The sequence below is a fragment of the Centropristis striata genome, chromosome 14 (genome assembly GCF_030273125.1).
Source record: "Centropristis striata isolate RG_2023a ecotype Rhode Island chromosome 14, C.striata_1.0, whole genome shotgun sequence".
Lineage (NCBI taxonomy): Eukaryota > Metazoa > Chordata > Actinopteri > Perciformes > Serranidae > Centropristis > Centropristis striata.
Genome location: NC_081530.1, coordinates 6,437,505 through 6,450,330, shown reverse-complemented (window position 1 = coordinate 6,450,330; position 12,826 = coordinate 6,437,505). Strand labels below are relative to the sequence as shown.

The window sequence follows — 12,826 nt, the reverse complement described above, 5'->3', positions numbered from 1 at the left end:
GGATTTTCATTTTATATACAAATAATAATTTAGTAGATAACATTTCTTCAAAATGGCGACTGGTTTGTCTGTTGAGGTCCTTTTTTTTTTTTTTAAACTTTATTAAAGCAACATGGTGCAATACAAGACAATACACCAACAAAACGTCAGGGGGTTTCAACAATACAGAGGCAAGCTTTCATACAAAAACATTGTAAAGTGTACATAAATTCAAAGTTTTTATAGCTGTCATGTAAGTAGATTTCTTAATAGACTTAATATATTGTTTGGTTTCAGTTTCAAAGACAAGAAAGAGAGGTTTTTGATTAACGTAGCAACATTTATGGATATGCCATTTGGCTTACTGTATCATGAGATTAATGATATAGTATTGTTTTTCTTTGCAAAAGGAAAGTCAGTGAAACCTAACAGTATATGTTAAAAGCACAGGGACAAATCTTTAATTTAGTTGAGAAAGGGCAAGACCAAAATAAATGAAAAACATCTTCAGGGTGTCCTTCACAGAAAGAGCAGTTTAAGTCTGTCTTTCTTAAATTGTTGTTAAAAACTTTAGATGGGTAAATTCTGTGAATTATCTTAAAAGATAATTCTTTAACCTTATTATTGATTATATCTAGCAGGTAAATTCCAGATCTTTTTCCACTTAAGGTTATTAATAAGGTTATTCCAATAGGCTGTTACATATGGAGTTGATACGACTTCTTTCTGAAATAAAGAGCGTATATTACGGTTACTATTGCGTGTAGAGGAGAAACAAATTTGGATCAAAAGGGCAATGATGATGGATTTTGTATTAATGTACTTTTAAATAACATAATTACACCTAGAGGGATTGCATGACAATATTAAATTTGCTAATAGGAATTGGGATTCTGTATTTTATGATAAATTCTTAATATGTAGGTAATGATTCGTTTGAGTTAAATAACTGATGAACTAAGACTATATTGTGAGTAAACCAATTGGGGTAAAATAAGGATTGGTTTCTATATATAATGTCTTTATTGTTCCATATGTATTATCTATGCAGGGAAAAATTATGTTTGTAGATAAATGACCAGGAAAGAAGCATCTGTTTGTGAAAGTTGAATAATTTTAAGGGGATTTTTTCAATATTGTAATTACAAAATAAAAGGACATTTAGGCCTCCTAATTTAGAGAAAATAAAGTTTGGTATGAACCTATTTATATACAGTCTATGGTAGTGGAAGAGGGATTCTTAATGAATAATGATACATAATTTAGTAGATAACATTTCTTCAAAAATGGCGACTGGTTTGTCCGTTGAGGTCAGTTAGGGTTGTGATAGTCACATGAGCTGGTCGGCTAGAGCGCAGCATATTTAAACAATCATCTTGGCCATCAGACTAACATAGAAATGCACAATGTGACTATCCACAACATAAATTAATCATAAAAAAACAGATATGTAATTTAACGCTCGATATTGTAAATTATCGCTTGACTGGACTAATTCAAATAATATAACAGAAGAAGAAGTTAAGTCCAGCAGATGGCGGTAAATGCAACGAAAAGGATGCCAACTGCCAATAAACACCAAAGAAGAAGAACACCAAGGAAGAACACATTTCACCCACAACCCCGCTGTGAAAGAAAAAATGGCTGCCTCCTGTCAATACATCGCGAAGGTTTTGTGCCGTGTTTCGCCTTCAATTCTACATCCTTTACGACAGTATCAGGTATTTTATTTAACTTTGCCGTTAAATACGTTTACCCGAGTGATTTATGTCTGATCAGGTTCTACGAAGACTTTTACATATTGTAGTTAGTCACTTGTGTGTAAAAAAAAAAAAAGGATGGGTTAAATGCAGTGGTTGAATTTCCCCATTGTGGGATTAATAAAAGTAATATTGTGGGATTAATAAAAGTAATCTTTGTCTTCTTCTTATAAGGTGAAACGCTGGAGGCTCATGGTTATCTCACAGTGCATAGTGTTATGATTCAGTACGGTTCAATCATCACCAAACAGCATTTATTGCATTTAATGATCAAACAACTGTTTCACATGTTCTAGCAGTTGATAATGCCACTCCATGTGTATTTCATATTTACGGGTTATGTAGGTACTTTAAGGCAAGTCGAATTTGGCCATTTGGTTTTTGCACCTTACTGATCATCTTTGGTGTATATTTTGCAGTGGTGTAATGTAACAGAGTACATTTGCTAAAGTACTGTACTTAAGTACAATTTTGGGGAACTTGTACTTTACTTGAGTATTTCTATTTTATGTAACTTCATACTTCTACTCCACTGAGATTTAACATAACAACATAATCAAATTAAAGTGATTAGAATTTTTTATTAAGCCTCATAACAGTATATTAAGTATATAAAATAAGCCCTTTCTTGACAAAATTCAAACACTGCTTACATAACTGCATCAAAAATAGTAATCTAACAATATATTTGGAAAATTTATAACAATCTGAGTGGGTCCATTCAGCATAAAAGTACTTTTACTTTTGATACTTTAAGTACATTTTGATACTGATGCTTTTGTACTTTTACTTCAGTAAGTTCTGAATGCAGGACTTTTACTCCACAACATATAAACACCTTCTAATGCACAACATGGGTCAAAAATGACCCACATTCATTCCCCATGTTATTTCATGCTGGCTGTATATTTGAATATCTTTTATTATTACGACAGATCTGATCAGATATATCCATTTTTCCTTTCATACTTTATGAAGAAAAATAGATTTTGTCTTATTACATCAAGTTTACACACATGGGTCAAAAATGACCTTGTGCATTAGAAGCGTAGTGATACGAAAAGGGCTTTTATTCAAAAAGTAAGAAATGAAAACAAAACATTACGACACATGATAATCAAAAAAAACTGGAATACTGAATGATGAAATTAATTTATTGCAAAGATTAAGAATATTAAAACTTAGCCGGGTCACTTTAGACCCATTTACTTTTGATACTTTAAGTACATATTGATGCTGATACATTTGTACTTTTACTTCAGTAAGTTTTGAATGCAGGACTTTTACTTGTAGTGGAGTAATTTCACAGTGTGGTATTAGTACTTTTACTTAAGTAAGGGATCTGAATTATTTTCCACCACTGATATTGTTATATTTGCACAGATTCCCACCTTGCACTACTGTTGGCACAAACGTTTTTTCACCATGATACATGATTTGTCTTAATTAGAGTGATCGAAAATCAGTGTGATGTAATCACAGGCTTCATGCATTCATAGCTATAATCATGAGGCCTAGATTTTAACCCATAAGAACCCAGAGCCAGTAATCCTTAAAAAGGAAAATTATGGGGGATATACCATAGACCAAGTGGACCTTATGACCTTATCTTATTTTTAAATGAATAAACTAGACACCTTTTCTGCTTACAGAAACACAAATTTGCCTTTTTCTTTTCATCTCCACCACATATATCAAAAGTGTGACTATAATAGTGCTGTTAGACAACAAATTCCATTTCAGATTTGTTTTTAAGTAACAAAATAATAATAAATCGAGAATAAATAAATATAAATAACACTGCATTATTGGACGGCTTCTCAACAAGCTACTGTAGCTTTAAAACACTAAAAAACACACTTATGTACTTGAGAAAACATACATGAACATTACTAGAACATTTAAAATTATTGTGACACCCGTGTCACCGTGGGTTCTTATGGGTTAAGGGATGCTGTGATGACATTGGAGACATTATTTTGTTTCTGTTTTGCATCCAGTCCTGTCTGCGGAGGCTTCCTGTGCGACCGTATCCTGCTTTCGCCCCGATTGTACCCCCAAGTCACTTCTTCAGTACAGCAGCATCAGGCCAAGCTGAGGACGCTGCTGAGGCTGTCAGCCGCTACCAGGACCGACCCTGGGATTATCTGGAGAGTGAAGGTAATTTAGAAAAAAAAAAGTCTAATAGAATAGAATGCCTTTATTGTCACTATACACATGTACAATGAGATTTAAGAGCTGACTCCAGAAAGCAGTGCGACAATAAATAAAATACATAAAAGATATACAATATAAACATAAATATACACCTACTTAGGCAAGTAAATGTAGATATAATGTAAAACATAGGCAAGAAAGGGAGGTAAGGTGCACAGTCTTCAATTCAATTTGCCATGATGCTATTTAGGCCCCGTTCACACGAGGACGGTCTTAACAGAAGACGCAAAAGTGGCGTCACGTCTCTACTTTTTATTCCTCGTTTAGACGAGCATTTTCGGGAGGAAATCTGCTGCATACAGTGACGCAAAAGTGTGTGAAATTCGATTGTATGCAGCCAGGCGGCATCACTTAAAGCGATAAGAGCATCTTTGGGCATGCAGAAGTTTTCACGCCACACATTTTCATCAGCTACTCCTTCCACAAAGTTCTCCACCATCACTAGATCTCCCAGGTCTCGTTCACAGCCGTCTGGCTCGCCTCCGACGAATTGCTGCATCCAAAATGTGATAGAGGTAATTCCAGATCCTTCTCTGTTCAGTAATACTATCTGTACATATCCTGTACATTTGGTGGAAAGACTCCTGTAAGTTTATTAGAGCTGCCAGAGCAGCTTGAAGGTCCGACGCATGGAAATAATCCCACGTTTGTTTATTTTCCTGTACTGGAGCATGTATGTGACGTAAACACATACGTGACGTGAGCAGATCTGAGCAGAGTTTTGCGTCTTGGCAGTGTAGACGGACACGCTACGGCGGAGCGTATTTAACTTTTCCACTTTGGAGGGGGGTTTCAGATTTTTGCGTCTTTAAGCCCCAAAAACGCCGTCACCGTCTAAACGAAAGGCACTTCCAATAAAATATTTTTCGTTTTTACCCGCGAGCGTCCTCGTGTAAACGGGGCCTTAGTGTTCATAAATATATTGCACATTGAAGGACAATTTATTGCACAAATGATTGCACATTGCCAAGAAATATTGCATAGTAATAAAGTCCATATGGAAAGTCAGAGCATATGAGAGTTCAGGGTTGTTATTGCTTTTGGGAAGAAACTGTTCTTGAATCTGTTTGTTTTGGACCTGATGCACCTGTAACGGGTGGGAGCTGTCCTTAGTGATGGTTCCTCAGCCCATGTAGTTTTACATTATTTACAATATTACTCTCCTGTGACAGAGTACATTGAGACGTATGGAACCCAACCAGTGTGGACCGGCTACAGGAGGAACCACAAAGGAGGCATCCCCCCACAGAAGACCCGCAAGACCTGCATTGTAAAATTTCAATTTTATTCCTCTTCCATAAGTTCCATGCATCGCTGCCATTTGAAGTAACCTTTACATTCATTCTGTTTCTGTAGAGAGGAGACCAGATATGTGGGAACCCCTGTCCAATTTGTCGAGATCCAAACATTATTATCCACCCTCAGGTCAGTTAGCATGTTGTCACTTTAATGCTCTCACCAAACATTAAACACAGACATTGAGCCATTAAGGAACAGCACATTGCAGTGTTCTATTACACATTAGTAACCAATCTTTTTCGGTAACGCTTTATAATAAGGTCCTTAATAACCATTAATAAGTAATAAGTCATTGTTCTTGCTTTAGAGCTGGTAGTTGCAAAAAGCATAGTTAACTTATAGTTAACTTATAATAGATGAGCAATAAAGTATATTTTAATATCAATAAGCAAACAAAATAAGATTAATAAAGGCATGGCAAAGACATGATGGGTGGGTCATGGGTGTTTGTAATGCCATTATTAACACTTATATAAGCTTATAAACACACAATAATGTTAATAAGCATCTTGTAAGGACTTACAAGGGCCTTTTTACTTGTTAATTAATGGTTATTACAAGGACCTTAATATAAAGTGTTACCTCTTTTTCCAGCCAAATCTAAGAGTCTGGAGATTTTTATTCCAGCCAAGCACTGTTCTGCACTTGTTGATTTGTTCATTATATTTAAATCTGGAGTATCTTGCTGCATAAAAGGATGAACAAACACAGGTCACGATGAGGGTTTGATACTCATGATCGCATTTATTTGTACCCCAACCTACCATGACACACAGTATGTTGTTTGAAAGCACAAAGCCCAACAGTTCTATCACAGCCGAACGCCCAGACTGAGGCTCAGATAATACCATGCAAATGGTTAGTGTTGTTTTAAATGTGTCACATTCAAGGACCACAACAAATGCATGTACACATGTAAGCGTCAATCATCCAATGTTTAAAGCTTTCACCAGAACAAGGACTAGAGCCCCACTGACACAAATATGCATGTGTGAGAGTTAAAAAAAAATGTTGGTGGTTGGGGGGGATCAGCTAGATAACTTTTTGTCATAAACATTTGATGAGGATCCTAAAATGTGGTTATTAAAGAATTGTGACCAAAAAAATTAGTCTGTGGGATATTTTATTGGAGGCACTCAAATGATCTCTCAATTTGTTACTTCTCACCTGGAATAAGCTACATCTGTTGGGTCCGCAACTACCATAATTAAATCTAATTATTACATGTGTTTCCAGTTATGTTTCTATTTATCCAGTTACTTTAAGCAGTGAGGTCTGTCTTGTTTGTTTTGGTCCAATATCACTGAGACAATTCTTGTGTTTTTATTAGCAGTGTTGGAGAGTTACTAAGTGCATTTACTCAAGAACTGTACTGATGTTGAGTTTCAAGTTACTTGTGTATATCCATTTTTTTCCCCAGAAATTTTATTGAGTAGGATAAACCCCTTGAGAGGAATCCTCTCGTTTTCGAGGGGGTCGTAAAGTACATTACAAAACAAAACACTCAACAATTTACAGACAACAACAAAGACACAGGCATCAACACAAACATAACAAACAAAAGATGAACACAAGAATGAACACAATCTCTCAATGGCCACAAGTTGGCCATAACATTAGCCTAGTAAAACTGAAAGAAGTAACATAATATTATTGTAAATTGAAATTGCATTTTTAAAAATTAAAAAAAATAAAATAAATATGACATAATATTATCTGAAACATGTGCAGTTTAACTCAAAATAAGAAGATTTCTATGGACATATTTATATTGTATATCTGGGCGTACATTTATACGTACATCTATATTTGTATATTTGTATTTGGGTGTAGTAGTTATTTTTGAGCAACATCTTTTGTATTCAATAAGTCATATTATTGTTTAAAATGAAATCTGTGGTTCCCTTACTTGTTGGTTTGTGAAATAAACGTTTCACCTTAACGTGTGTATTTGGTCGGATTATTTGAATTTGATACTGACAGGCTAATAATAAGCAAAAGGCTCAGGCTAGCTAGGCTAACAAACAGTTTCCATTGGTGTGTGATGCTACTTGCAGCATTTTCTTTGTGATCAGATTGGGATAAGAGAATTGCATCATATCCACATCAGTCTGAGGTTCCATTTAAGGAGAATGGCTTCATGTTGTGATATAATGAAGTTTAAGTGATTGTCTCATTTCCTTCTGTGGCGTGCCATCCCACAATTCTCCTCTCTTGCAGAATGTGAAACTGTTGGAGCAGTTCATTAGTCCCCAAACTGGAATGGTGTATGATCCCACTCGCACTGGTAAGTCTACATATTATATATTGACACATAATGGTCTTCCATTTGACTTCCAGATGGCTCATGTTATGTTGCTTGTCCTGTCTCCAGGTGTGTGTATGACACAGCAGAAGAATCTCAATCAGGCAATTGACACAGCAAGAGATAATGGTAAGAAACACTATTGAAGCTCCTCTTATCCCTGCATTCGGATGGTTTTCTTGCCATTTTGAACCCAAATATTTTAAGCAGACAAACATATTTCTAACAAATGAGAGATACTCACAGGTACCCATAGAGAATGTGACTGTAGTGCCATCTAGTGGCAGCAGAAAATACAATTTACCATTTCTCCTTTAACCTAATAGGATTTCACAAAAGCTAATTAGGGCCTGAGCAGGATCCTATTGGACTCTAAGGAATCATTATTATTGTGCTGAAATACATTGGCTTTTTGGAGGCTATCTCATACTAGGGGTGGGGGAAATGGCCCTAAAAGAATATTTCACGATATTTCAGGGTATTTTGCAAAAATGATATTCTTGATAATATTGCAAAATACTGAAAACTACTGCAAAATACTGCAGAACAACCAGATTCAGCAACAGTTACTTCCCCCTCGCCATCAGACTGCTTAACACCAAATAACCCTGCCTGTAAAGTGGAACTAATCATCTGTGCAATAATTCAGACACTGCTGCTAACTTTGAGGGTGCAATAATTCATGTCCATATTGGACACCTTTATTTTTATACAAGTTTTTATATATATTTATATAGATATATTTATTGTGACAGTCCACAGTATGTATTTATTAACAGGTTCTGCTCACCTGTTCTGTGTTCTGTGTACTGCGGAAGCCGAGCAACGATATTTCGTTGCCAGATTCACTGTTGTGTTTTTTGTGCAATGACAATAAAGAAAGTCTAAAATATTTGGAGAATAAAATAAAAAAATCACAATAAATCTTAAATGTAGTGTGAAGTGAAATCTCAATAGTTCCCAAAACCAAAACAAAATGTATTCGAAAATTAATGACAATAATACTGCAAATGTCAGTACTGTACTTAAGTACAATTTTGAGGTATGTCTATTTAACTTGTGTATTTCCATTTTTGTAACTTTATACTTCTACTTTACTGCATTTTAAAGGCAAATATTCACAACATTTAGCTGCCAGCTTTAGTTACTTTTTTTAATTATGATTTAACATAAAAATGTGATTAAACATTTTTATAAATTAAACCACATAAAAGTATATTAAGTAGTTAAAATTAGCCCTACCTTGGTGACAGTAAAATGCTGTTTACATAAATACATCAAAAACTAGGACTGCACGCAGTATTGAACGGGCCCTACTATCTACTAAACTATCCCTTTAATCCTCATACAGTGTCTGAAGGAGGACTCTTAACTGATATGTATAAGTTAGAAGAGGCAGGTAGCAATGGTGGAAAGTAACTATGTACATTTACTCAAGTACTGGACTTAAAGTACAATTTTGAGGTACTTTTATGTACATTTTATGTAACGTTATACTTCTACTCCACTACATTTTGAGGCAAATATTGTACTTTTTACTCTTCTACATTTAGCTGACAGCTTTAGTTACTTTTCAGGTCGAGATCAATTTAAAGTGATTACTTTTTTTTTATTATTATTTTTTTATTATCTTTTCTTATTGATATAATGGAATTAGCTCCTTGGAAATTTCCCTAAACCCACTTCCTCCTTGAGAAAATGTATTGCCCTTCTATCTGACGTTTAGATCAATTTAAGTTTAACTTCAATCCAAGTAGTCTGATTGAAATCTCCCCACAATAATGAACCATCCATGTTAACCAGCTTTGTGTTAAAAGGGCTGTTTCATCTCTATTTGGGACTTATATATTACATAGTACAACTTTGGCTCCATTAATAACTGCGTCTTTAATGCGTCCAGCTGTAACCGATAATTACCGGTATTTTGAAAATACAAAGTTAAGTTTCTTATTAGTAAGGATGACAACTCTTACTGGAGATTCAACTGTGAAATATGTTACCATCCCAGTCGCATTTCATTTTTAAAGTATAATGCAACATCAGTAATTTTAGATTTAAGAACGGTGAGGATTTTTTTCCGTTTGTTGTGCTAGAGCCATTAATGTATGACGCAATGTTAACATATCCAATGCCCGCCATTGTAAAATCAAAGCATGTACATCAGTATACTGCCCTGCAAAGCCTAACTGCAGTAACTACATTTTTGGTCAAAATTGAGTTATAACTAAAGTGAACTCCTTGATGTCTGTTTTATTTTATGACAGAGTTTTAGATTTCAATTGTGCTTCATTTCAGAGAAATAATGACATAAAAATTGCAGTAACTACAAAATCCAACTCAAAACCAAAGCAGACCGCAGTAAGTGCACTTTCCAAGGTGTGCTTTGGAAATATTTACGCATTTAAACATTAAAACAAAAGCAGTGTAGCCTTGTGTTTCTTCATTGTGTTGAATTGTGAAGACAAGAATAATATACATTTTAAGTTTATTTGATAGGGAAATTATTATTTAGATTGTGATGAAGTAAAAAAGTGAGATAAAATTATATTTAGACTAAAATATAACATTTCTTTATAATATTAAGTCTAAAATACACAAATCTTTGAATAGAGTTGTTGAACAATTTTAAATACACTTATAACAATCTATTTGGAAATGTTTATTCACTGAAAACAATATAAAAGCTAAAGCGTGCAGTAAGTTCATTTTTGGGGTCAAAGGTCAAATAAATGATTTTTTTTTTGCATAAAAATTACATCAATTCATGTAGAAATAAGTGTCATATCACTAACCTACCTATAACCTATTTGGCTGGCCAGTTAAAAAACTTTAAAGCAGTTTTTCTCAGTTTTACCCTTTGTGTAGTTACTGCAGTTAGACTTTGTAGGGCAGAATAGTCATTTAATGCCCTGTTCCTTATAAAACTTAAAACTAGAAAACTCTGAGAGGAACATTTTCCAACAAGAAACAAAAACAATAAAATGAGTGTAACAGTGTAATGTGCCTTAGTCTGTTACTTTGGTCTGTGAGAGACCTGTATCATAAAATTAAAAACCTTTGTTTGAGCACTGACTCGTGGGACATTAAAGGGCATCACTGACATTTCTTTAGGTGGTAACCATGGTAACGCTGGTCATTTTGTCTTCCAGGTTTACTGCCCCTTCAGGTTCCACACATTGACTTTTCAGGAATGGACTACTCCAATTCCCATGATGCTGTGGGGTCCACACCACCTCCCCAGTCCTTAACCTCAGGTGACACGTGGTATAAGTGGTACAGTGAAATAACTCCTGATGAGAATGAAGTGGCTAAAGTGAAGAAGACATACAAAGCTTACCTAAAATGATGGGAGACTCCAGAGCATCTTGCTGTGATAACTAACTCAACTCTGGTTTGTGTGCACATCTATTGTAACACATCAAGTTTGTCCCTGTTTTCACACATGTACAGAAAAAGTGCACAATAAAAACATGATGAAAAATTGATTCATTTTATTGTTGGCTTTAATCGACGTTGACCACAAATCATTTGCACCCCCCTCAGTATATTTATAGAAGTTAACAGTCGGATTTACACTCTGTGTCTAACTCCATGCTGTTAGAGATGTTACACCCCAGAAGAAAAGGAATAGATAGCTCACAACAAATCCAATGTTTTTCTTTTATCAGTGTAACTTTGAGAGGCATGCCGTCTGGTCCTGGATGAAGTGTATGTAGCTCATGACGGAGGGACACGCTGTAGCGCAGCAGTGTGTCCTGACAGCAGCTGTGTGATCATGGGTTGACCTTGTTGACCATGGTCTCTCCAAGAGACTCCAGCACCTCCCGCTTGTAATCATCAAAGTCTCCATCGATATTGTTGACCGTACAGTCCTCCACCACCCACAGCTGGCACCTGGTCTCTGTGATGAGCCGGGCATCGTGACTCACAATGATCACAGCTGGGCAACAAGGGAAAGTCTGTTAGTGAGTGATGCCTGAAGAGAGACCAGTGATCAATCTGTAGATCTTCAGACTTTGTTTTTTGAGTGTTTTAATGAGTTTTAACACTTCCAACATTACATTCTATAGGTACTTCTCACTTCTGTTATTTTATGTCTCGTGGCTCATCGATACTCGCTTGAACCGGAAGTTCTTCTGGTACGCCATCTTTACAACCATCTCAAACCGCTTATTTGTGCTCGGAGGATGGAGGAGGGATATCGGAGGAGCCATGAGAGCAACCATCACAGAAGTCTTTTACCCTTATCTATCTGTTTTTGATTGACACTGTAGCTGCTCGGACTGATTTTATACATCATTATATACTTTTGGAGTGAATACCGATTAGACTACCGACAGACTAAACTCAAGTGTTTTATATTTTGTTATCCGATTTGTCGTTAAGTTAAAAATCTGTTTTATTGTGTGTTTTTAATGACAAAAAGACCTTTCATATCTTTCTACATTTATAAGTGAAAAGAAAAAAGGTTCGAGAAGCTTTTTTTCGTTTCATGATCTGTTATTTCCACCAGTTAGATTTATTATGGATACTATTACTGCTCTGTTTGTCATTTTCATTCAGTCCCACATGAGGCTGATCATTCCTGAGTGCAGGTTTGACACCGTTCAAGGGAATCGCACAGTCTTCATTAGGAAGCCCCGTAAACATCTTGAGGCTTTGCTGATCAAATTTGAGGTGGATCTGATTAACCTGCTTAGAGCAGGACATCACAGAGTAAAACCATTACTTCATGTTGCCAGCAGAGGGCGCTATAACTATGTATCAATAATGACATGAGGACGCGCTCAGGACTGGACTCTGCATGTCTTAATGAACTATCCTTCTTACCTCCTTTATATTCATTGATGGCCTCTGATAAGGCATCGATCGATTCAATGTCCAAATTGTTGGTGGGTTCATCCTATAAAAGAAAAAGTTAGCTGGTCATAAATTCATTTAGGTCTTACATCAGTGTGGTCAAAAGCTCAGTAGAGATCAAACCAAGTAGACAGACACACATTTACATTTAGCAGACGCTTTTATCCAAAGTGACTTACAGGAAGAATAAAGGCAAAGGCACACACACACAGACAGAGACAGACAGACAGACAGACAGACAGACAGACACACACACACACACACACACACACACACACACACACAGACACACACACACAGAGACACACACACACAGACACACACACACAGACACACACACACACACACACACACACACAAATAACCATAATTTGACAGTTCAAGAAATAATAATGTTCTTAACTAC

At 35.7% G+C, this 12,826-nt stretch overlaps 2 protein-coding genes across 3 annotated transcripts in view; one reads left to right on the top strand and one right to left on the bottom strand.

The window, feature by feature from the left end:
• Positions 1–1,344: 1,344 nt before the first annotated feature.
• mrps18b (mitochondrial ribosomal protein S18B) lies at positions 1,345–11,045 on the top strand. The gene is made up of 7 exons (XM_059350808.1): positions 1,345–1,700; positions 3,740–3,899; positions 5,129–5,226; positions 5,313–5,381; positions 7,476–7,542; positions 7,630–7,689; positions 10,710–11,045. The coding sequence occupies exons 1-7, from the start codon at positions 1,524–1,526 to the stop codon at positions 10,904–10,906; spliced, it is 828 nt and encodes a 275-aa protein (XP_059206791.1). The 5' UTR covers positions 1,345–1,523; the 3' UTR covers positions 10,907–11,045.
• abcf1 (ATP-binding cassette, sub-family F (GCN20), member 1) overlaps positions 11,035–12,826 on the bottom strand; it is a 20,984-nt gene continuing 19,192 nt past the window's right edge. For both annotated transcript variants that reach the window (XM_059350798.1, XM_059350799.1), the window contains exons 24-25: positions 12,391–12,463; positions 11,035–11,500 (exon numbers count right to left, since the gene is read on the bottom strand). In XM_059350798.1, the coding sequence (XP_059206781.1) occupies positions 11,334–11,500; positions 12,391–12,463 (240 nt within the window). In that variant the 3' untranslated portion in view covers positions 11,035–11,333. The remainder of the gene's footprint in view (positions 11,501–12,390; positions 12,464–12,826) is intronic.